Here is a 23,283-nt window from a genome sequence, read left to right as displayed (position 1 = left end):
TAAAGAGATGGGGAGAGGTCTGTCTGTAATATAGAGATGGGGAGAGGTCTGTCATAATAAAGAGATGGGGAGAGGTCTGTCATAATAAAGAGATGGGGAGAGGTCTGTCATAATAAAGAGATGGGGAGAGGTCTGTCTGTAATAAAGAGATGGGGAGAGGTCTGTCTGTAATAAAGAGATGGGGAGAGATCTGTCTGTAATAAAGAGATGGGGGAGGTCTGTCGTAATAAAGAGATGGGGAGAGGTCTGTCTGTAATATAGAGATGTGGAGAGGTCTGTCATAGTAAAGAGATGGGGAGAGGTATGTCCTTAATATTGAGATGGGGAGAAGTCTGTCTGTAATAAAGAGATGGGGAGAGGTCTGTCATAGTAAAGAGCTGGGGAGAGGTCTGTCATAATAAAGAGATGGGGACAGGTCTGTCTGTAATAAAGAGTTGGGGAGAGGTCTGTCATAATAAAGATATGGGGAGAGGTCTGTCATAATAAAGAGATGGAGAGAGGTCTGTCATAATAACGAGATGGGGAGAGGTATGTCTGTAATAAAGAGATGGGGAGAGATCTGTCTGTAATAAAGAGATGGGGAGAGGTCTGTCTGTAATATAGAGATGGGGAGAGGTCAGTCGTAATAAAGCGATGGGGAGAGGTCTGTCATAATAAAGAGATGGGGAGAGGTCTGTCGTAATAAAGACATGAGGAGAGGTCTGTCATAATAAAGTGATGGGGAGAGGTCTGCCATAATAAAGAGATGGGGAGAGGTCTGCCATAATAAAGAGATGGGGAGAGGTCTGTCATAATAAAGAGATGGGGAGAGGTCTGTCATAATAAAGAGATGGGGAGAGGTCTGCCATAATAAAGAGATGGGGAGAGGTCTGCCATAATAAAGAAATGGGGAGAGGTCTGCCATAATAAAGAGATGGGGAGAGGTCTGTCTGTAATAAAGAGATGAGGAGAGGTCTGTCATAATAAAGAGATGGGGAGAGGTCTGTCTGTAATAAAGAGATGGGGAGAGGTCTGTCTGTAATAAAGAGATGGGGAGAGGTCTGTCTGTAATAAAGAGATGGGGAGAGGTCTGTCTGTAATAAAGAGATGGGGAGAGGTCTGTCTGTAATAAAGAGATGGGGAGAGGTCTGTCTGTGTAAAGAGATGGGGAGAGGTCTGTCTGTAATAAAGAGATGGGGAGCGGTCTGTCTGTAATAAAGAGATGGGGAGAGGTCTGTCATAGTAGAGAGATGGGGAGAGGTCTGTCTGTAATATAGAGATGGGGAGAGGTCTGTCTGTAATAAAGAGATGGGGAGAGGTCTGTCTGTAATAAAGAGATGGGGAGAGGTCTGTCTGTAATAAAGAGATGGGGGAGGTCTGTCTGTAATAAAGAGATGGGGAGAGGTCTGTCTGTAATATAGAGATGGGGAGAGGTCTGTCTGTAATATAGAGATGGGGAGAGGTCTGCCATAATAAAGAGATGGGGAGAGGTCTGCCATAATAAAGAGATGGGGAGAGGTCTGTCTGTAATAAAGAGATGAGGAGAGGTCTGTCATAATAAAGAGATGGGGAGAGGTCTGTCTGTAATAAAGAGATGGGGAGAGGTCTGTCTGTAATACAGATATGGGGAGAGGTCTGTCTGTAATATAGAGATGTGGAGAGGTCTGTCATAGTAAAGAGATGGGGAGAGGTCTGTCATAATAGAGAGATGGGGACAGGTCTGTCTGTAATAAAGAGATGGGGAGAGGTCTGTCATAATAAAGAGATGGGGAGAGGTCTGTCATAATAAAGAGATGGAGAGAGGTCTGTCATAATAACGAGATGGGGACAGGTCTGTCGTAATAAAGAGATGGGGAGAGGTCTGTCATAATAAAGAGATGGGGACAGGTCTGTCGTAATAAAGACATGAGGAGAGGTCTGTCGTAATAAAACGATGGGGAGAGCTCTGTCATAATAAAGAGATGGGGAGAGGTCTGTCTGTAATAAAGAGATGGGGAGAGGTCTGTCTGTAATAAAGAGATGGGGAGAGGTCTGTCATAATAAAGAGATGGGGAGAGGTATGTCTGTAATAAAGAGATGGGGAGAGGTCTGTCATAATAAAGAGATGGGGAGAGGTCTGTCATAATAAAGAGATGGGGAGAGGTCTGTCATAATAAAGAGATGGGGAGAGGTCTGTCATAATAAAGAGATGGGGAGAGGTCTGTCATAATAAAGAGATGGGGAGAGGTATGTCATAATAAAGAGATGGGGAGAGGTATGTCTGTAATAAAGAGATGGGGAGAGATCTGTCTGTAATAAAGAGATGGGGAGAGGTCTGTCTGTAATATAGAGATGGGGAGAGGTCTGTCGTAATAAAGCGATGGGGAGAGGTCTGTCATAATAAAGTGATTGGGAGAGGTCTGTCATAATAAAGAGATGGGGAGAGGTCTGTCATAATAAAGAGATGGGGAGAGGTCTGCCATAATAAAGAGATGGGGAGAGGTCTGCCATAATAAAGAGATGGGGAGAGGTCTGTCTGTAATAAAGAGATGAGGAGAGGTCTGTCATAATAAAGAGATGGGGAGAGGTCTGTCTGTAATAAAGAGATGGGGAGAGGTCTGTCATAATAAAGAGATGGGGAGAGGTTTGTCATAATAAAGAGATGGGGAGAGGTCTGTCTGTAATAAAGAGATGGGGAGAGGTCTGTCTGTAATAAAGAGATGGGGAGAGGTCTGTCTGTAATATAGAGATGGGGAGAGGTCTGTCTGTAATAAAGAGATGGGGAGAGGTCTGTCATAATAAAGAGATGGGGAGAGGTCTGTCATAATAAAGAGATGGGGAGAGGTCTGTCATAATAAAGAGATGGGGAGAGGTCTGTCTGTAATAAAGAGATGGGGAGAGGTCTGTCTGTAATAAAGAGATGGGGAGAGATCTGTCTGTAATAAAGAGATGGGGGAGGTCTGTCATAATAAAGAGACGGGGAGAGGTCTGTCTGTAATATAGAGATGTGGAGATGTCTGTCATAGTAAAGAGATGGGGAGAGGTATGTCCTTAATATTGAGATGGGGAGAAGTCTGTCTGTAATAATGAGATGGGGAGAGGTCTGTCATAGTAAAGAGCTGGGGAGAGGTCTGTCATAATAAAGAGATGGGGACAGGTCTATCTGTAATAAAGAGATGGGGAGAGGTCTGTCATAATAAAGAAATGGGGAGAGGTCTGTCATAATAAAGAGATGGAGAGAGGTCTATCATAATAACGAGATGGGGACAGGTCTGTCGTAATAAAGAGATGGGGAGAGGTCTGTCATAATAAAGAGATGGGGACAGGTCTGTCATAATAAAGAGATGGGGAGAGGTCTGTCGTAATAAAGACATGAGGAGAGGTCTGTCATAATAAAGCGATTGGGAGAGGTCTGCCGTAATAAAGAGATGGGGAGAGGTCTGCCATAATAAAGAGATGGGGAGAGGTCTGTCTGTAATAAAGAGATGGGGAGAGGTCTGTCATAATAAAGAGATGGGGAGAGGTTTGTCATAATAAAGAGATGGGGAGAGGTCTGTCTGTAATAAAGAGATGGGGAGAGGTCTGTCTGTAATAAAGAGATGGGGAGAGGTCTGTCTGTAATAAAGAGATGGGGAGAGGTCTGCCATAATAAAGAGATGGGGAGAGTTCTGCCATAATAAAGAGATGGGGAGAGGTCTGTCTGTAATAAAGAGATGGGGAGAGGTCTGTCATAATAAAGAGATGGGGAGAGGTTTGTCATAATAAAGAGATGGGGAGAGGTCTGTCTGTAATAAAGAGATGGGGAGAGGTCTGTCTGTAATATAGAGATGGGGAGAGGTCTGTCATAATAAAGAGATGGGGAGAGGTCTGTCATAATAAAGAGATGGGGAGAGGTCTGTCATAATAAAGAGATGGGGAGAGGTCTGTCTGTAATAAAGAGATGGGGAGAGGTCTGTCAGTAATAAAGAGATGGGAAGAGATCTGTCTGTAATAAAGAGATGGGGGAGGTCTGTCGTAATAAAGAGACGGGGAGAGGTCTGTCCGTAATATAGAGATGTGGAGATGTCTGTCATAGTAAAGAGATGGGGAGAGGTATGTCCTTAATATTGAGATGGGGAGAAGTCTGTCTGTAATAAAGAGATGGGGAGAGGTCTGTCATAGTAAAGAGCTGGGGAGAGGTCTGTCATAATAAAGAGATGGGGACAGGTCTATCTGTAATAAAGAGATGGGGAGAGGTCTGTCATAATAAAGAGATGGGGAGAGGTCTGTCATAATAAAGAGATGGAGAGAGGTCTGTCATAATAACGAGATGGGGACAGGTCTGTCGTAATAAAGAGATGGGGAGAGGTCTGTCATAATAAAGAGATGGGGAGAGGTCTGTCTGTAATAAAGAGATGGGGAGAGGTCTGTCTGTAATAAAGAGATGGGGAGAGGTCTGTCTGTAATAAAGAGATGGGGAGAGGTCTGTCTGTAATAAAGAGATGGGGAGAGGTCTGTCTGTAATAAAGAGATGGGGAGAGGTCTGTCTGTGTAAAGAGATGGGGAGAGGTCTGTCTGTAATAAAGAGATGGGGAGAGGTCTGTCTGTAATAAAGAGATGGGGAGAGGTCTGTCATAGTAGAGAGATGGGGAGAGGTCTGTCTGTAATATAGAGATGGGGAGAGGTCTGTCTGTAATATAGAGATGTGGAGAGGTCTGTCATAGTAAAGAGATGGGGAGAGGTCTGTCATAGTGAAGAGCTGGGGAGAGGTCTGTCATAATAGAGAGATGGGGACAGGTCTGTCTGTAATAAAGAGATGGGGAGAGGTCTGTCATAATAAAGAGATGGGGAGAGGTCTGTCATAATAAAGAGATGGAGAGAGGTATGTCTGTAATAAAGAGATGGGGAGAGGTCTGTCATAATAAAGAGATGGGGAGAGGTCTGTCATAATAAAGAGATGGGGAGAGGTCTGTCATAATAAAGAGATGGGGAGAGGTCTGTCATAATAAAGAGATGGGGAGAGGTCTGTCATAATAAAGAGATGGGGAGAGGTCTGTCATAATAAAGAGATGGGGAGAGGTATGTCATAATAAAGAGATGGGGAGAGGTATGTCATAATAAAGAGATGGGGAGAGGTATGTCTGTAATAAAGAGATGGGGAGAGATCTGTCTGTAATAAAGAGATGGGGAGAGGTCTGTCTGTAATATAGAGATGGGGAGAGGTCTGTCGTAATAAAGCGATGGGGAGAGGTCTGTCATAATAAAGTGATTGGGAGAGGTCTGTCATAATAAAGAGATGGGGAGAGGTCTGTCATAATAAAGAGATGGGGAGAGGTCTGCCATAATAAAGAGATGGGGAGAGGTCTGCCATAATAAAGAGATGGGGAGAGGTCTGTCTGTAATAAAGAGATGAGGAGAGGTCTGTCATAATAAAGAGATGGGGAGAGATCTGTCTGTAATAAAGAGATGGGGAGAGGTCTGTCATAATAAAGAGATGGGGAGAGGTTTGTCATAATAAAGAGATGGGGAGAGGTCTGTCTGTAATAAAGAGATGGGGAGAGGTCTGTCTGTAATAAAGAGATGGGGAGAGGTCTGTCTGTAATATAGAGATGGGGAGAGGTCTGTCTGTAATAAAGAGATGGGGAGAGGTCTGTCTGTAATATAGAGATGGGGAGAGGTCTGTCATAATAAAGAGATGGGGAGAGGTCTGTCATAATAAAGAGATGGGGAGAGGTCTGTCATAATAAAGAGATGGGGAGAGGTCTGTCTGTAATAAAGAGATGGGGAGAGGTCTGTCTGTAATAAAGAGATGGGGAGAGATCTGTCTGTAATAAAGAGATGGGGGATGTCTGTCGTAATAAAGAGACGGGGAGAGGTCTGTCTGTAATATAGAGATGTGGAGATGTCTGTCATAGTAAAGAGATGGGGAGAGGTATGTCCTTAATATTGAGATGGGGAGAAGTCTGTCTGTAATAAAGAGATGGGGAGAGGTCTGTCATAGTAAAGAGCTGGGGAGAGGTCTGTCATAATAAAGAGATGGGGACAGGTCTATCTGTAATAAAGAGATGGGGAGAGGTCTGTCATAATAAAGAGATGGGGAGAGGTCTGTCATAATAAAGAGATGGAGAGAGGTCTGTCATAATAAAGACATGAGGAGAGGTCTGTCATAATAAAGAGATGGGGAGAGGTCTGTCATAATAAAGAGATGGGGAGAGGTCTGTCATAATAAAGAGATGGGGAGTGGTATGTCTGTAATAAAGAGATGGGGAGAGGTCTGTCTGTAATAAAGAGATGGGGAGAGGTCTGTCTGTAATAAAGAGATGGGGAGAGGTCTGTCGTAATAAAGCGATGGGGAGAGGTCTGTCATAATAAAGAGATGGGGAGAGGTCTGTCGTAATAAAGACATGAGGAGAGGTCTGTCATAATAAAGAGATGGGTACAGGTCTGTCATAATAAAGCGATTGGGAGAGGTCTGTCATAATAAAGAGATGGGGAGAGGTCTGTCATAATAAAGAGATGGGGAGAGGTCTGCCATAATAAAGAGATGGGGAGAGGTCTGTCTGTAATAAAGAGATGGGGAGAGGTCTGTCCTTAATAAAGAGATGGGGAGAGGTCTGCCATAATAAAGAGATGGGGAGAGGTATGTCTGTAATAAAGAGATGGGGAGAGGTCTGCCATAATAAAGAGATGGGGAGAGGTCTGTCTGTAATAAAGAGATGGGGAGAGGTCTGTCTGTAATAAAGAGATGGGGAGAGGTCTGTCATAGTAAAGAGATGGGGAGAGGTCTGTCTGTAATAAAGAGATGGGGAGAGGTCTGTCATAGTAAAGAGATGGGGAGAGGTCTGTCTGTGTAAAGAGACTATCCTTTAGTTTTTGCCTTATCTTGATTATTGTCGAGAGGTCAAGTGCAGCAAAGAAAGACCTAGTTAAGCTGCATATATATATTTCACCTTTATTTAACCAGGTAGGCTAGTTGAGAACAAGTTCTCATTTACAACTGCGACCTGGCCAAGATAAAGCATAGCAGTTCGCCACATACAACAACACAGAGTTACACATGGAATAAACAAAACATACAGTCAATAATACAGTAGAAAAAATAAAAATCTATATACAGTGAGTGCAAATGAGGTGAGATAAGGGAGGTAAGGCAATACATAGGCGAAGTAATTATAATATAGCAATTAGACACTGTAATGGTAGATGTACAGAAGATTAATGTGCAAGCACTGGGGTGCAAAGGAGCAAGATAAATAAATAAATACAGTATGGGGATGAGGTAGTTGGATGGGCTATTTACAGATGGGCTATGTACAGATGCATTGATCTGTGAGCTGCTTTGACAGCTGGTGCTTAAAGCTAGTGATGGCGATATGCGTCTCCAGCTTCATTGATTTTTGCAGTTCGTTCCAGTCATTGGCAGCAGAGAACTGGAAGGAAAGGCGTCCAGACGAGGAATTGGCTTTGGGGATGACCAGTGAGATATACCTGCTGGAGCACGTGCTACGGGTGGGTGTTGCTATGGTGACCAGTGAGCTGAGATAAGGCTGGGCTTTACCTAGCAAAGACTTATAGATGACCTGGAGCCAGTGAGTTTGGCGACGAGAATGAAGCGAGGACCAGCCAAAGAGAGCATACAGGTCGCAGTGGTGGGTAGTGTATGGGGCTTTGGTGACAAAACAGATGGCACTGTGATAGACTGCATCCAAATCGTTGAGTAGAGTGTTGGAGGCTATTTTATAGATGACATCGCCGAAGGATGTCATTGAGGATCGGTAGGTTGGTCAGTTTTACGAGGGTATGTTTGGCAGCATGAGTGAGGGAGGTTTTGTTGTGAAATAGGAAGCCGATTCTAGATTTAATTTTGGATTGGAGATGCTTAATATGAGTCTGGAAGGAGAGTTTACAGTCTAACCAGACACCTAAGTATTTCTAGATGTCCACATATTTTAATAAGTCAGACCCCGTCCAGAGTAGTGATGCTGGACGGGCGGGCAGGTGCTGGTAGTGATTGGTTGAAGATCATGCACTAGGTTTTACTTGAATTTAAGAGCAGTTGGAGGCCATGGAAGGAGAGTTGTATGGCATTGAAGCTCGTCTGGAGGTTTGGTAACACAGTGTCCAAAGAAGGGCCAGAAGTATACAGAATGGTGTCGTCTGCGTAGAGGTGGATCAGAAAATCACCAGCACCAAGAGCGAAATCGTTGATATATACAGAGAAAAGAGTCGGCCCGAGAATTGAACCCTGTGGCACCCCCGTAGAGACTGCAAGAGGACCGGACATTAATGTTTAATGTTTAATATTAACGTTCTGTATTATGTAATGTTTCAAGTTTTGTGTGGACCCCAGGAAGAGTAGCTGCTGCTTTCGCAAAAGCTAATTGGTGTCACGCCCTGACCTTAGTATTCTTTGTTTTCTTTATATATTTTGGTTAGGTCAGGGTGTGATGTATGTGTTTTTGTACAGTCTAGGGGTTTTGTATGTTTATGGGGTTTACTATCTATGTGTTTATGTATGTCTATGGTTGCCTAGATTGGTTCTCAATTAGAGGCAGCTGTTTATCTTTGTCTCCGATTGGGAACCATATTTAGGCAGCCATCTTCTTTGGGTATTTCGTGGGTTATTGTCTATGTGTTAGTTGCCTGTGTCAGCACTATATTTAGCTTCACGTTCGTTTTGTTGTTTTTGTAGTTTGTGTAGTGTTTCTTCTTCGTCATTAAAATAAGATGTATTCATCTCACGCTGCGCCTTGGTCTCCTCCATTCAACGAACGTGACAGAATAACCCACGTAAAAGGACCAAGCAGCGTGACAAGGAGGAACAGCGCTTTGGGGAAGAATGGACCCGGGAGAAGGATGAGTTGGTAACAACCTGGGAGGAGATAGAGAGGTGGTTGATCGATCCAGAGAGAGTGCCAGTGCCCGCCTGGGATTCACTGGAACAGTGCGAGGAGGGATACAGGAAAATGGAGGCTAGCACGGAAGCCCGAGAGGCAAGCCCGAGATTGGCTAAATCAGGTAGGAGACCGGAGCCAACTCCTCGTGCTTACCGTGGGGAGCATGTAACTGGTCAGGCACCATGTTATGCAGAGATGCGCACGGTGTCTCCAGTGCGCATTTCTAGCCCAGTGCGCTATATTCCAGCTACTCGCACTCGCCCTGAGGTGCGTGTCCTCGGCTCAGTACCACCAATACCGGCACCACGCACCAGGCCTACAGTGCGTCTCGTGACAATTGGGATCCTAATAAAATACCAAATCAGCTTGTTGATATGCTACACCTGTCAGGTGGATGGATTACCTTGGCAAAGGAAGAATGCTCACTAATAGGGACGTAAACAAATTTTTGCACAAAATTTGAGAGAGATCAGCTTTTTGAGTGTATGAAGCACTTCTGGGATCTTTATTTTCTGCTCATTAAACATGGGAACAAAACTTTACATGTTGACTTCATATTTTTGTTCAGTGGAGTTATTTTGGAGGAGTGGGAGGGGTGGAGCTTAGCTACTGTACAATAGGGTATTAGAGGGGTGGAGCTTAGCTACTGTACAATAGGGTATTAGAGGGGTGGAGCTTAGCTACTGTACAATAGGGTATTAGAGGGGTGGGGCTTAGCTACTGTACAATAGGGTATTAGAGGGGTGGGGCTTAGCTACTGTACAATAGGGTATTAGAGGGGTGGGGCTTAGCTACTGTACAATAGGGTATTGGAGGGGTGGGGCTTAGCTACTGTACAATAGGGTATTAGAGGGGTGGGGCTTAGCTACTGTACAATAGGGTATTAGAGGGGTGGGGCTTAGCTACTGTACAATAGGGTATTAGAGGGGTGGGGCTTAGCTACTGTACAATAGGGTATTGGAGGGGTGGGGCTTAGCTACTGTACAATAGGGTATTAGAGGGGTGGGGCTTAGCTACTGTACAATAGGGTATTAGAGGGGTGGGGCTTAGCTACTGTACAATAGGGTATTAGAGGGGTGGGGCTTAGCTACTGTACAATAGGGTATTAGAGGGGTGGGGCTTAGCTACTGTACAATAGGGTATTAGAGGGTGGGGCTTAGCTACTGTACAATAGGGTATTAGAGGGGTGGGGCTTAGCTACTGTACAATAGGGTATTAGAGGGGTGGGGCTTAGCTACTGTACAATAGGGTATTAGAGGGGTGGGGCTTAGCTACTGTACAATAGGGTATTAGAGGGGTGGGGCTTAGCTACTGTACGATAGGGTATTAGAGGGGTGGGGCTTAGCTACTGTACAATAGGGTATTAGAGGGGTGGGGCTTAGCTACTGTACAATAGGGTATTAGAGGGTGGGGCTTAGCTACTGTACAATAGGGTATTAGAGGGGTGGAGCTTAGCTACTGTACAATAGGGTATTAGAGGGGTGGGGCTTAGCTACTGTACAATAGGGTATTAGAGGGGTGGGGCTTAGCTACTGTACAATAGGGTATTGGAGGGGTGGGGCTTAGCTACTGTACAATAGGGTATTAGAGGGGTGGGGCTTAGCTACTGTACAATAGGGTATTAGAGGGGTGGGGCTTAGCTACTGTACAATAGGGTATTAGAGGGTGGGGCTTAGCTACTGTACAATAGGGTATTAGAGGGTGGGGCTTAGCTACTGTACGATAGGGTATTAGAGGGGTGGGGCTTAGCTACTGTACAATAGGGTATTAGAGGGGTGGGGCTTAGCTACTGTACAATAGGGTATTGGAGGGGTGGGGCTTAGCTACTGTACAATAGGGTATTAGAGGGGTGGGGCTTAGCTACTGTACAATAGGGTATTAGAGGGGTGGGGCTTAGCTACTGTACAATAGGGTATTAGAGGGGTGGGGCTTAGCTACTGTACAATAGGGTATTAGAGGGGTGGGGCTTAGCTACTGTACAATAGGGTATTGAGGGGTGGGGCTTAGCTACTGTACAAGTGTATTTAAGGAGTGGGGCTTAGCTACTGTACAATAGGGTATTAGAGGGGTGGGGCTTAGCTACTGTACAATAGGGTATTAGAGGGGTGGGGCTTAGCTACTGTACAATAGGGTATTAGAGGGTGGGGCTTAGCTACTGTACAATAGGGTATTAGAGGGGTGGGGCTTAGCTACTGTACAATAGGGTATTAGAGGGGTGGGGCTTAGCTACTGTACAATAGGGTATTAGAGGGGTGGGGCTTAGCTACTGTACAATAGGGTATTGGAGGGTGGGGCTTAGCTACTGTACAATAGGGTATTAGAGGGGTGGGGCTTAGCTACTGTACAATAGGGTATTAGAGGGGTGGGGCTTAGCTACTGTACAATAGGGTATTAGAGGGGTGGGGCTTAGCTACTGTACAATAGGGTATTAGAGGGGTGGGGCTTAGCTACTGTACAATAGGGTATTAGAGGGGTGGGGCTTAGCTACTGTACAATAGGGTATTAGAGGGGTGGGGCTTAGCTACTGTACAATAGGGTATTAGAGGGGTGGGGCTTAGCTACTGTACAATAGGGTATTAGAGGGGTGGGGCTTAGCTACTGTACGATAGGGTATTAGAGGGGTGGGGCTTAGCTACTGTACAATAGGGTATTAGAGGGTGGGGCTTAGCTACTGTACAATAGGGTATTAGAGGGGTGGGGCTTAGCTACTGTACAATAGGGTATTAGAGGGTGGGGCTTAGCTACTGTACAATAGGGTATTAGAGGGGTGGAGCTTAGCTACTGTACAATAGGGTATTAGAGGGGTGGGGCTTAGCTACTGTACAATAGGGTATTAGAGGGGTGGGGCTTAGCTACTGTACAATAGGGTATTGGAGGGTGGGGCTTAGCTACTGTACAATAGGGTATTAGAGGGGTGGGGCTTAGCTACTGTACAATAGGGTATTAGAGGGGTGGGGCTTAGCTACTGTACAATAGGGTATTAGAGGGTGGGGCTTAGCTACTGTACAATAGGGTATTAGAGGGGTGGGGCTTAGCTACTGTACGATAGGGTATTAGAGGGTGGGGCTTAGCTACTGTACAATAGGGTATTAGAGGGGTGGGGCTTAGCTACTGTACAATAGGGTATTAGAGGGGTGGGGCTTAGCTACTGTACAATAGGGTATTAGAGGGGTGGGGCTTAGCTACTGTACAATAGGGTATTAGAGGGGTGGGGCTTAGCTACTGTACAATAGGGTATTAGAGGGGTGGGGCTTAGCTACTGTACAATAGGGTATTAGAGGGGTGGGGCTTAGCTACTGTACAATAGGGTATTGAGGGGTGGGGCTTAGCTACTGTACAAGTGTATTTAAGGAGTGGGGCTTAGCTACTGTACAATAGGGTATTAGAGGGTGGGGCTTAGCTACTGTACAATAGGGTATTAGAGGGTGGGGCTTAGCTACTGTACAATAGGGTATTAGAGGGGGTGGGGCTTAGCTACTGTACAATAGGGTATTAGAGGGGTGGGGCTTAGCTACTGTACAATAGGGTATTAGAGGGTGGGGCTTAGCTACTGTACAATAGGGTATTAGAGGGGTGGGGCTTAGCTACTGTACAATAGGGTATTAGAGGGGTGGGGCTTAGCTACTGTACAATAGGGTATTGAGGGGTGGGGCTTAGCTACTGTACAAGTGTATTTAAGGAGTGGGGCTTAGCTACTGTACAATAGGGTATTAGAGGGTGGGGCTTAGCTACTGTACAATAGGGTATTAGAGGGGTGGGGCTTAGCTACTGTACAATAGGGTATTAGAGGGGTGGGGCTTAGCTACTGTACAATAGGGTATTAGAGGGGTGGAGCTTAGCTACTGTACAATAGGGTATTAGAGGGTGGGGCTTAGCTACTGTACAATAGGGTATTAGAGGGGTGGGGCTTAGCTACTGTACAATAGGGTATTGGAGGGGTGGGGCTTAGCTACTGTACAATAGGGTATTAGAGGGTGGGGCTTAGCTACTGTACAATAGGGTATTGGAGGGGTGGGGCTTAGCTACTGTACAATAGGGTATTGAGGGGTGGGGCTTAGCTACTGTACAATAGGGTATTAGAGGGGTGGGGCTTAGCTACTGTACAATAGGGTATTAGAGGGGTGGGGCTTAGCTACTGTACAATAGGGTATTAGAGGGGTGGGGCTTAGCTACTGTACAATAGGGTATTAGAGGGGTGGGGCTTAGCTACTGTACAATAGGGTATTAGAGGGTGGGGCTTAGCTACTGTACAATAGGGTATTAGAGAAGAATGTGTCTTATTATTGATCTTTACATGAATGGGTGTAACATGGATCTATGATAATAATGTTAACACACTATTATAGTGTAGAACTCAATTTCCAATGGTCCCCTTGTTGCCTTCTGCAGTGATGTGGGGTGTGTGTGTGTGTGTGTGTGTGTGTGTGTGTGTGTGTGTGTGTGTGTGTGTGTGTGTGTGTGTGTGTGTGTGTGTGTGTGTGTGTGTGTGTGTGTGTGTGTGTGTGTGTGTGTGTGTGTGTGTGTGTGTGTGTGTGAGAGCTAGCTCTCAGTAGCACACATAGTATCTCCGCTCTGCAGCTCCAGACATGAGGAACAAGGATTATGGTAAAACCGTTGAAGAGTGTTTTGATTTACCGGGACGTGTGAAGGCGGAGCTTGCTTTGTTACGGATTGAACCCCCTACCGACTGACAGAATGCACCGGCAACGGAACCGTCACCTAGGCGCGGTGAGAGCTCGTGATTAGGCTATTTATCTCCGTACTGAGCGTCAGCTATGCTGATTACGGAGCTAATACCACCGGTTAACGCGATCCATTTACTGTTGCCGGTGAGAAACACACGGATGGATTGGATTAAACATGAGAGTAAGAAATATCATATAATAATCGATATGAGAAGGCCTGGGTGCCAGAGGGATTCTAGTTGAAAACAGACAGAGAGAATTTGAGAAAATACATAAATAAATGTGTTTTAACTGAGAGACCAGCGACATATAGGGTTAGGGTTAGACTGAATTACTGTAGTCATATAGGGTTAGGGTTAGACTGAATTACTGTAGTCATATAGGGTTAGGGTTAGACTGAATTACTGTAGTCATATAGGGTTAGACTGAATTACTGTAGTCATATAGGGTTAGACTGAATTACTGTAGTCATATAGGGTTAGACTGAATTACTGTAGTCATATAGGGTTAGGGTTAGACTGAATTACTGTAGTCATATAGGGTTAGACTGAATTACTGTAGTCATATAGGGTTAGGGTTAGACTGAATTACTGTAGTCATATAGGGTTAGGGTTAGACTGAATTACTGTAGTCATATAGGGTTAGACTGAATTACTGTAGTCATATAGGGTTAGACTGAATTACTGTAGTCATATAGGGTTAGACTGAATTACTGTAGTCATATAGGGTTAGACTGAATTACTGTAGTCATATAGGGTTAGACTGAATTACTGTAGTCATATAGGGTTAGGGTTAGACTGAATTACTGTAGTCATATAGGGTTAGACTGAATTACTGTAGTCATATAGGGTTAGACTGAATTACTGTAGTCATATAGGGTTAGACTGAATTACTGTAGTCATATAGGGTTAGACTGAATTACTGTAGTCATATAGGGTTAGACTGAATTACTGTAGTCATATAGGGTTAGGGTTAGACTGAATTACTGTAGTCATATAGGGTTAGGGTTAGACTGAATTACTGTAGTCATATAGGGTTAGGGTTAGACTGAATTACTGTAGTCATATAGGGTTAGACTGAATTACTGTAGTCATATAGGGTTAGGGTTAGACTGAATTACTGTAGTCATATAGGGTTAGACTGAATTACTGTAGTCATATAGGGTTAGACTGAATTACTGTAGTCATATTAGGGTTAGACTGAATTACTGTAGTCATATAGGGTTAGACTGAATTACTGTAGTCATATAGGGTTAGACTGAATTACTGTAGTCATATAGGGTTAGACTGAATTACTGTAGTCATATAGGGTAGGGTTAGACTGAATTACTGTAGTCATATAGGGTTAGGGTTAGACTGAATTACTGTAGTCATATAGGGTTAGACTGAATTACTGTAGTCATATAGGGTTAGGGTTAGACTGAATTACTGTAGTCATATAGGGTTAGACTGAATTACTGTAGTCATATAGGGTTAGACTGAATTACTGTAGTCATATAGGGTTAGGGTTAGACTGAATTACTGTAGTCATATAGGGTTAGGGTTAGACTGAATTACTGTAGTCATATAGGGTTAGGGTTAGACTGAATTACTGTAGTCATATAGGGTTAGGGTTAGACTGAATTACTGTAGTCATATAGGGTTAGGGTTAGACTGAATTACTGTAGTCATATAGGGTTAGGGTTAGACTGAATTACTGTAGTCATATAGGGTTAGGGTTAGACTGAATTACTGTAGTCATATAGGGTTAGGGTTAGACTGAATTACTGTAGTCATATAGGGTTAGGGTTAGGTTACTGAATTACTGTAGTCATATAGGGTTAGGGTTAGACTGAATTACTGTAGTCATATAGGGTTAGGGTTAGACTGAATTACTGTAGTCATATAGGGTTAGGGTTAGACTGAATTACTGTAGTCATATAGGGTTAGGAATTACTGTTCATATAGGGTTACTGAATTACTGTAGTCATATAGGGTTAGACTGAATTACTGAATTACTGAATAGTAGTCATATAGGGTTAGACTGAATTACTGTAGTCATATAGGGTTAGGAATTACTGTTCATATAGAGACTGAATTACTGTAGTCATATAGGGTTAGACTGAATTACTGTAGTCATATAGGGTTAGGGTTAGACTGAATTACTGTAGTCATATAGGGTTAGACTGAATTACTGTAGTCATATAGGGTTAGACTGAATTACTGTAGTCATATAGGGTTAGACTGAATTACTGTAGTCATATAGGGTTAGACTGAATTACTGTAGTCATATAGGGTTAGACTGAATTACTGTAGTCATTAGGGTTAGACTGAATTACTGTAGTCATATAGGGTTAGGGTTAGACTGAATTACTGTAGTCATATAGGGTTAGACTGAATTACTGTAGTCATATAGGGTTAGGGTTAGACTGAATTACTGTAGTCATATAGGGTTAGACTGAATTACTGTAGTCATATAGGGTTAGGGTTAGACTGAATTACTGTAGTCATGTAGGGTTAGACTGAATTACTGTAGTCATATAGGTTAGGGTTAGACTGAATTACTGTAGTCATATAGGGTTAGGGTTAGACTGAATTACTGTAGTCATATAGGGTTAGGGTTAGACTGAATTACTGTAGTCATATAGGGTTAGGGTTAGACTGAATTACTGTAGTCATATAGGGAATTACTGTAGTCATATAGGGTTAGGGTTAGACTGAATTACTGTAGTCATATAGGGTTAGGGTTAGACTGAATTACTGTAGTCATATAGGGTTAGGAATTACTGTTATATAGGGTTAGGGTTAGACTGAATTACTGTAGTCATATAGGGTTAGGGTTAGACTGAATTACTGTAGTCATATAGGGTTAGACTGAATTACTGTAGTCATATAGGGTTAGGGTTAGACTGAATTACTGTAGTCATATAGGGTTAGGGTTAGACTGAATTACTGTAGTCATATAGGGTTAGGGTTAGACTGAATTACTGTAGTCATATAGGGTTAGGGTTAGACTGAATTACTGTAGTCATATAGGGTTAGACTGAATTACTGTAGTCATATAGGGTTAGACTGAATTACTGTAGTCATATAGGGTTAGACTGAATTACTGTAGTCATATAGGGTTAGACTGAATTACTGTAGTCATATAGGGTTAGGGTTAGACTGAATTACTGTAGTCATATAGGGTTAGACTGAATTACTGTAGTCATATAGGGTTAGACTGAATTACTGTAGTCATATAGGGTTAGACTGAATTACTGTAGTCATATAGGGTTAGGGTTAGACTGAATTACTGTAGTCATATAGGGTTAGACTGAATTACTGTAGTCATATAGGGTTAGGGTTAGACTGAATTACTGTAGTCATATAGGGTTAGGGTTAGACTGAATTACTGTAGTCATATAGGGTTAGACTGAATTACTGTAGTCATATAGGGTTAGACTGAATTACTGTAGTCATATAGGGTTAGACTGAATTACTGTAGTCATATAGGGTTAGGGTTAGACTGAATTACTGTAGTCATATAGGGTTAGGGTTAGACTGAATTACTGTAGTCATATAGGGTTAGACTGAATTACTGTAGTCATATAGGGTTAGGGTTAGACTGAATTACTGTAGTCATATAGGGTTAGGGTTAGACTGAATTACTGTAGTCATATAGGGTTAGACTGAATTACTGTAGTCATATAGGGTTAGACTGAATTACTGTAGTCATATAGGGTTAGACTGAATTACTGTAGTCATATAGGGTTAGACTGAATTACTGTAGTCATATAGGGTTAGGGTTAGACTGAATTACTGTAGTCATATTACTGGTTAGGGTTAGACTGAATTACTGTAGTCATATAGGGTTAGACTGAATTACTGTAGTCATATAGGGTTAGACTGAATTACTGTAGTCATATAGGGTTAGACTGAATTACTGTAGTCATATAGGGTTAGACTGAATTACTGTAGTCATATAGGGTTAGACTGAATTACTGTAGTCATATAGGGTTAGGGTTAGACTGAATTACTGTAGTCATATAGTAGGTTAGACTGAATTACTGTAGTCATATAGGGTTAGGGTTAGACTGAATTACTGTAGTCATATAGGGTTAGGGTTAGACTGAATTACTGTAGTCATATAGGGTTAGACTGAATTACTGTAGTCATATAGGGTTAGACTGAATTACTGTAGTCATATAGGGTTAGACTGAATTACTGTAGTCATATAGGGTTAGGGTTAGACTGAATTACTGTAGTCATATAGGGTTAGACTGAATTACTGTAGTCATATAGGGTTAGGGTTAGACTGAATTACTGTAGTCATAGGGTTAGGGTTAGACTGAATTACTGTAGTCATATAGGGTTAGGGTTAGACTGAATTACTGTAGTCATATAGGGTTAGGGTTAGACTGAATTACTGTAGTCATATAGGGTTAGACTGAATTACTGTAGTCATATAGGGTTAGACTGAATTACTGTAGTCATATAGGGTTAGACTGAATTACTGTAGTCATATAGGGTTAGTTAGGGTTAGACTGAATTACTGTAGTCATATAGGGTTAGACTGAATTACTGTAGTCATATAGGGTTAGGGTTAGACTGAATTACTGTAGTCATATAGGGTTAGGGTTAGACTGAATTACTGTAGTCATATAGGGTTAGGGTTAGACTGAATTACTGTAGTCATATAGGGTTAGACTGAATTACTGTAGTCATATAGGGTTAGGGTTAGACTGAATTACTGTAGTCATATAGGGTTAGACTGAATTACTGTAGTCATATAGGGTTAGGGTTAGACTGAATTACTGTAGTCATATAGGGTTAGGGTTAGACTGAATTACTGTAGTCATATAGGGTTAGGGTTAGACTGAATTACTGTAGTCATATAGGGTTAGGGTTAGACTGAATTACTGTAGTCATATAGGGTTAGACTGAATTACTGTAGTCATATAGGGTTAGGGTTAGACTGAATTACTGTAGTCATATAGGGTTAGACTGAATTACTGTAGTCATATAGGGTTAGACTGAATTACTGTAGTCATATAGGGTTAGGGTTAGACTGAATTACTGTAGTCATATAGGGTTAGACTGAATTACTGTAGTCATATAGGGTTAGGGTTAGACTGAATTACTGTAGTCATATAGGGTTAGGGTTAGACTGAATTACTGTAGTCATATAGGGTTAGGGTTAGACTGAATTACTGTAGTCATATAGGGTTAGACTGAATTACTGTAGTCATATAGGGTTAGGGTTAGACTGAATTACTGTAGTCATATAGGGTTAGACTGAATTACTGTAGTCATATAGGGTTAGGGTTAGACTGAATTACTGTAGTCATATAGGGTTAGGGTTAGACTGAATTACTGTAGTCATATAGGGTTAGGGTTAGACTGAATTACTGTAGTCATATAGGGTTAGGGTTAGACTGAATTACTGTAGTCATATAGGGTTAGGGTTAGACTGAATTACTGTAGTCATATAGGGTTAGACTGAATTACTGTAGTCATATAGGGTTAGGGTTAGACTGAATTACTGTAGTCATATAGGGTTAGGGTTAGACTGAATTACTGTAGTCATATAGGGTTAGGGTTAGACTGAATTACTGTAGTCATATAGGGTTAGGGTTAGACTGAATTACTGTAGTCATATAGGGTTAGATTGAATTACTGTAGTCATATAGGGTTAGACTGAATTACTGTAGTCATATAGGGTTAGGGTTAGACTGAATTACTGTAGTCATATAGGGTTAGACTGAATTACTGTAGTCATATAGGGTTAGACTGAATTACTGTAGTCATATAGGGTTAGGGTTAGACTGAATTACTGTAGTCATATAGGGTTAGGGTTAGACTGAATTACTGTAGTCATATAGGGTTAGACTGAATTACTGTAGTCATATAGGGTTAGGGTTAGACTGAATTACTGTAGTCATATAGGGTTAGGGTTAGACTGAATTACTGTAGTCATATAGGGTTAGGGTTAGACTGAATTACTGTAGTCATATAGGGTTAGGGTTAGACTGAATTACTGTAGTCATATAGGGTTAGGGTTAGACTGAATTACTGTAGTCATATAGGGTTAGGGTTAGACTGAATTACTGTAGTCATATAGGGTTAGGGTTAGACTGAATTACTGTAGTCATATAGGGTTAGGGTTAGACTGAATTACTGTAGTCATATAGGGTTAGGGTTAGACTGAATTACTGTAGTCATATAGGGTTAGGGTTAGACTGAATTACTGTAGTCATATAGGGTTAGGGTTAGACTGAATTACTGTAGTCATATAGGGTTAGACTGAATTACTGTAGTCATATAGGGTTAGGGTTAGACTGAATTACTGTAGTCATATAGGGTTAGACTGAATTACTGTAGTCATATAGGGTTAGACTGAATTACTGTAGTCATATAGGGTTAGACTGAATTACTGTAGTCATATAGGGTTAGGGTTAGACTGAATTACTGTAGTCATATAGGGTTAGACTGAATTACTGTAGTCATATAGGGTTAGACTGAATTACTGTAGTCATATAGGGTTAGGGTTAGACTGAATTACTGTAGTCATATAGGGTTAGACTGAATTACTGTAGTCATATAGGGTTAGGGTTAGACTGAATTACTGTAGTCATATAGGGTTAGGGTTAGACTGAATTACTGTAGTCATATAGGGTTAGGGTTAGACTGAATTACTGTAGTCATATAGGGTTAGGGTTAGACTGAATTACTGTAGTCATATAGGGTTAGGGTTAGACTGAATTACTGTAGTCATATAGGGTTAGGGTTAGACTGAATTACTGTAGTCATATAGGGTTAGGGTTAGACTGAATTACTGTAGTCATATAGGGTTAGGGTTAGACTGAATTACTGTAGTCATATAGGGTTAGGGTTAGACTGAATTACTGTAGTCATATAGGGTTAGACTGAATTACTGTAGTCATATAGGGTTAGACTGAATTACTGTAGTCATATAGGGTTAGGGTTAGACTGAATTACTGTAGTCATATAGGGTTAGGGTTAGACTGAATTACTGTAGTCATATAGGGTTAGACTGAATTACTGTAGTCATATAGGGTTAGGGTTAGACTGAATTACTGTAGTCATATAGGGTTAGACTGAATTACTGTAGCATGACTAATGGTGGATTACTTAATTTTACTGTTGGACTACAGAAATAACCAGTCAGTTAATTAGTAATAATATGATAATAACATAGTAACTGTTCGAGGCCTGTGAATTTGTTTAATTTGCACCAATTGGCACCATTCTGTCCTGACAGTAATAGATAATAACTCATAGTCCTGACAGTAATAGATAATAACTCATAGTCCTGACAGTAATAGATAATAACTCATAGTCCTGATGTCTAAGGTGAAGAGTAGTGAGACGGTGAAGGTAGTAATCCGCTGTCGCCCGTTAAACCGGAAAGAGGAGGCGTCAGCGGCTGGTGTTACCCGGACACCGGGAGAATTGGGCGGGATCGTAGAAATGGACATGCGTCTGGGTCAGGTGGTCTTATGGAACCCTCACGGTCCGCCCAGCGAGCCGCGTAAGACGTTTACGTTTGACTCTGTGTACGACCCCTCGTCTAAACAGCGTGATCTTTATGATGAGACGGTACGGCCGCTGATCGATTCCGTCCTAGACGGGTTTAACGGAACCATCTTCGCCTACGGCCAAACGGGTACCGGGAAGACCTACACCATGCAGGGGGTGTGGCTAGAGCCAGAGAGGCGGGGCGTCATCCCCAACGCCTTCGAACACGTCTTCACCCAGATCTCCCGCTCCCCCGCCGACCGCCAGTACCTGGTCAGAGCCTCTTACCTTGAGATCTACCGAGAGGAGATCAGGGATCTACTGGATCCTAACGTGCACGCACCTCATGTCCCCAACGTGCACACTCACACCCACCGCACCCTGGAGCTGAGAGAGAGCCCGGAGAGTGGGGTGTATGTGCGTGACCTGACGTCGTGCGTGTGTAAGAGCGTGAAGGAGATACAGGAGCTGATGAACTTAGGGAACCAGGTGCGCTCGGTGGGAGCAACAGACATGAACGAACACTCTTCCCGTTCCCACACCCTGTTCCTCATCACGGTGGAGTGTTCCCTGCCGGGGCCAGATGGACGGCAGCACATCAGGGTTGGCCGGCTCAACCTGGTTGACCTGGCAGGCAGCGAGCGGCAGGCCAAGACGGGCGTCCACGGAGAACGCCTGAAAGAAGCTGCCAAGATCAACCTGTCTCTGTCGGCGCTAGGCAACGTGATCTCAGCACTGGCAGACGGGCGTAGCGGCCACATTCCGTACCGGGACTCCAAATTGACACGGTTATTACAGGACTCCCTGGGGGGCAACGCCAAGACGGTGATGGTGGCTACGCTGGGCCCCGCCCCCCAACACTACGAGGAGACCCTCACGACGCTTCGCTACGCTAACAGAGCTAAAAACATCCAGAACCAGCCAAGAGTTAACGAAGACCCTAAAGACGCCCTGCTCAGAGAGTTCCAGAAGGAGATCGCACGGCTCCGAGCACAGCTCAACCACAGGGAAGGGAGGGGCAAACACAGGAAGGAGGAAGGGGAGGAGGGCTGGGACGGAGAAGGGGATGAGGAGGGAGAAGAGGAGGTGGAGAAGGAGAGGACGCTGCAGGAGGGGAGGCTTGAAGAGGAGAAGGAGGCCATCAGAGAAGATGGATCACTATTGGCTGAGGAGAAGCAGAGGCTTTTGGGAGAGAAGGAGAGGATGATGGGAGATCTGAAGAAGGAGTGGGACGCCACCGAGCAATTTACTGCCAAGTACAAGGTACCGCACGCACGCACACACACACACACCAACACACACACACACACGGTGTTGTGTCAGCGTGGCTGGTGGTTAATCTGATGATCTGGAGATTAGGTCACTTCAACACTCCCCACTACACCCCAATTACTACACAGTCTTTGTTCTGAACCTAACCCCAATTACTACACAGTCTTTGTTCTGAACCTAACCCCAATTACTACACAGTCTTTGTTCTGAACCTAATTACTACACAGTCTTTGTTCTGAACCTAACCCCAATTACTACACTGTTTATTCTGAACCTAATTACTGCACAGTCTTTGTTCTGAACCTAACCCCAATTACTACACTGTTTATTCTGAACCTAATTACTACACTGTTTATTCTGAACCTAATTACTACACTGTTTATTCTGAACCTAATTACTACACTGTTTATTCTAACCCCAATTACTACACTGTTTATTCTGAACCTAATTACTGCACAGTCTTTGTTCTGAACCTAACCCTAATTACTGCACAGTCTTTGTTCTGAACCTAACCCCAATTACTACACTGTTTATTCTGAACCTAATTACTGCACTGTTTATTCTGAACCTAATTACTGCACAGTCTTTGTTCTGAACCTAACCCTAATTACTACACTGTTTATTCTGAACCTAATTACTACACTGTTTATTCTGAACCTAATTACTGCACAGTCTTTGTTCTGAACCTAACCCTAATTACTACACTGTTTATTCTGAACCTAATTACTACACTGTTTATTCTGAACCTAATTACTACACTGTTTATTCTGAACCTAATTACTGCACAGTCTTTGTTCTGAACCTAACCCCAATTACTACACTGTTTATTCTGAACCTAATTACTGCACAGTCTTTGTTCTGAACCTAACCCCAATTACTACACTGTTTATTCTGAACCTAATTACTGCACAGTCTTTGTTCTGAACCTAACCCCAATTACTGCACAGTCTTTGTTCTGAACCTAACCCTAATTACTACACAGTCTTTGTTCTG

General features: G+C 42.9%; 1 protein-coding gene across 1 annotated transcript; it reads left to right on the top strand.

Moving 5' to 3' along the window:
• Nucleotides 1–13,421: 13,421 nt before the first annotated feature.
• LOC124027518 (kinesin-like protein KIF3B) lies at nucleotides 13,422–22,281 on the top strand (the record flags this gene model as incomplete). Its single annotated transcript, XM_046339926.1, has 2 exons — nucleotides 13,422–13,700; nucleotides 20,854–22,281. Coding segments are annotated over exons 1-2 (1,434 nt in total), but the record flags the coding sequence as incomplete, so codon positions are not given.
• Between the last annotated feature and the right edge of the window lie 1,002 nt (nucleotides 22,282–23,283).

Source organism: Oncorhynchus gorbuscha, unplaced genomic scaffold (genome assembly GCF_021184085.1).
Source record: "Oncorhynchus gorbuscha isolate QuinsamMale2020 ecotype Even-year unplaced genomic scaffold, OgorEven_v1.0 Un_scaffold_3324, whole genome shotgun sequence".
NCBI lineage: Eukaryota > Metazoa > Chordata > Actinopteri > Salmoniformes > Salmonidae > Oncorhynchus > Oncorhynchus gorbuscha.
This window is presented reverse-complemented; position numbering and strand designations above follow the sequence as displayed.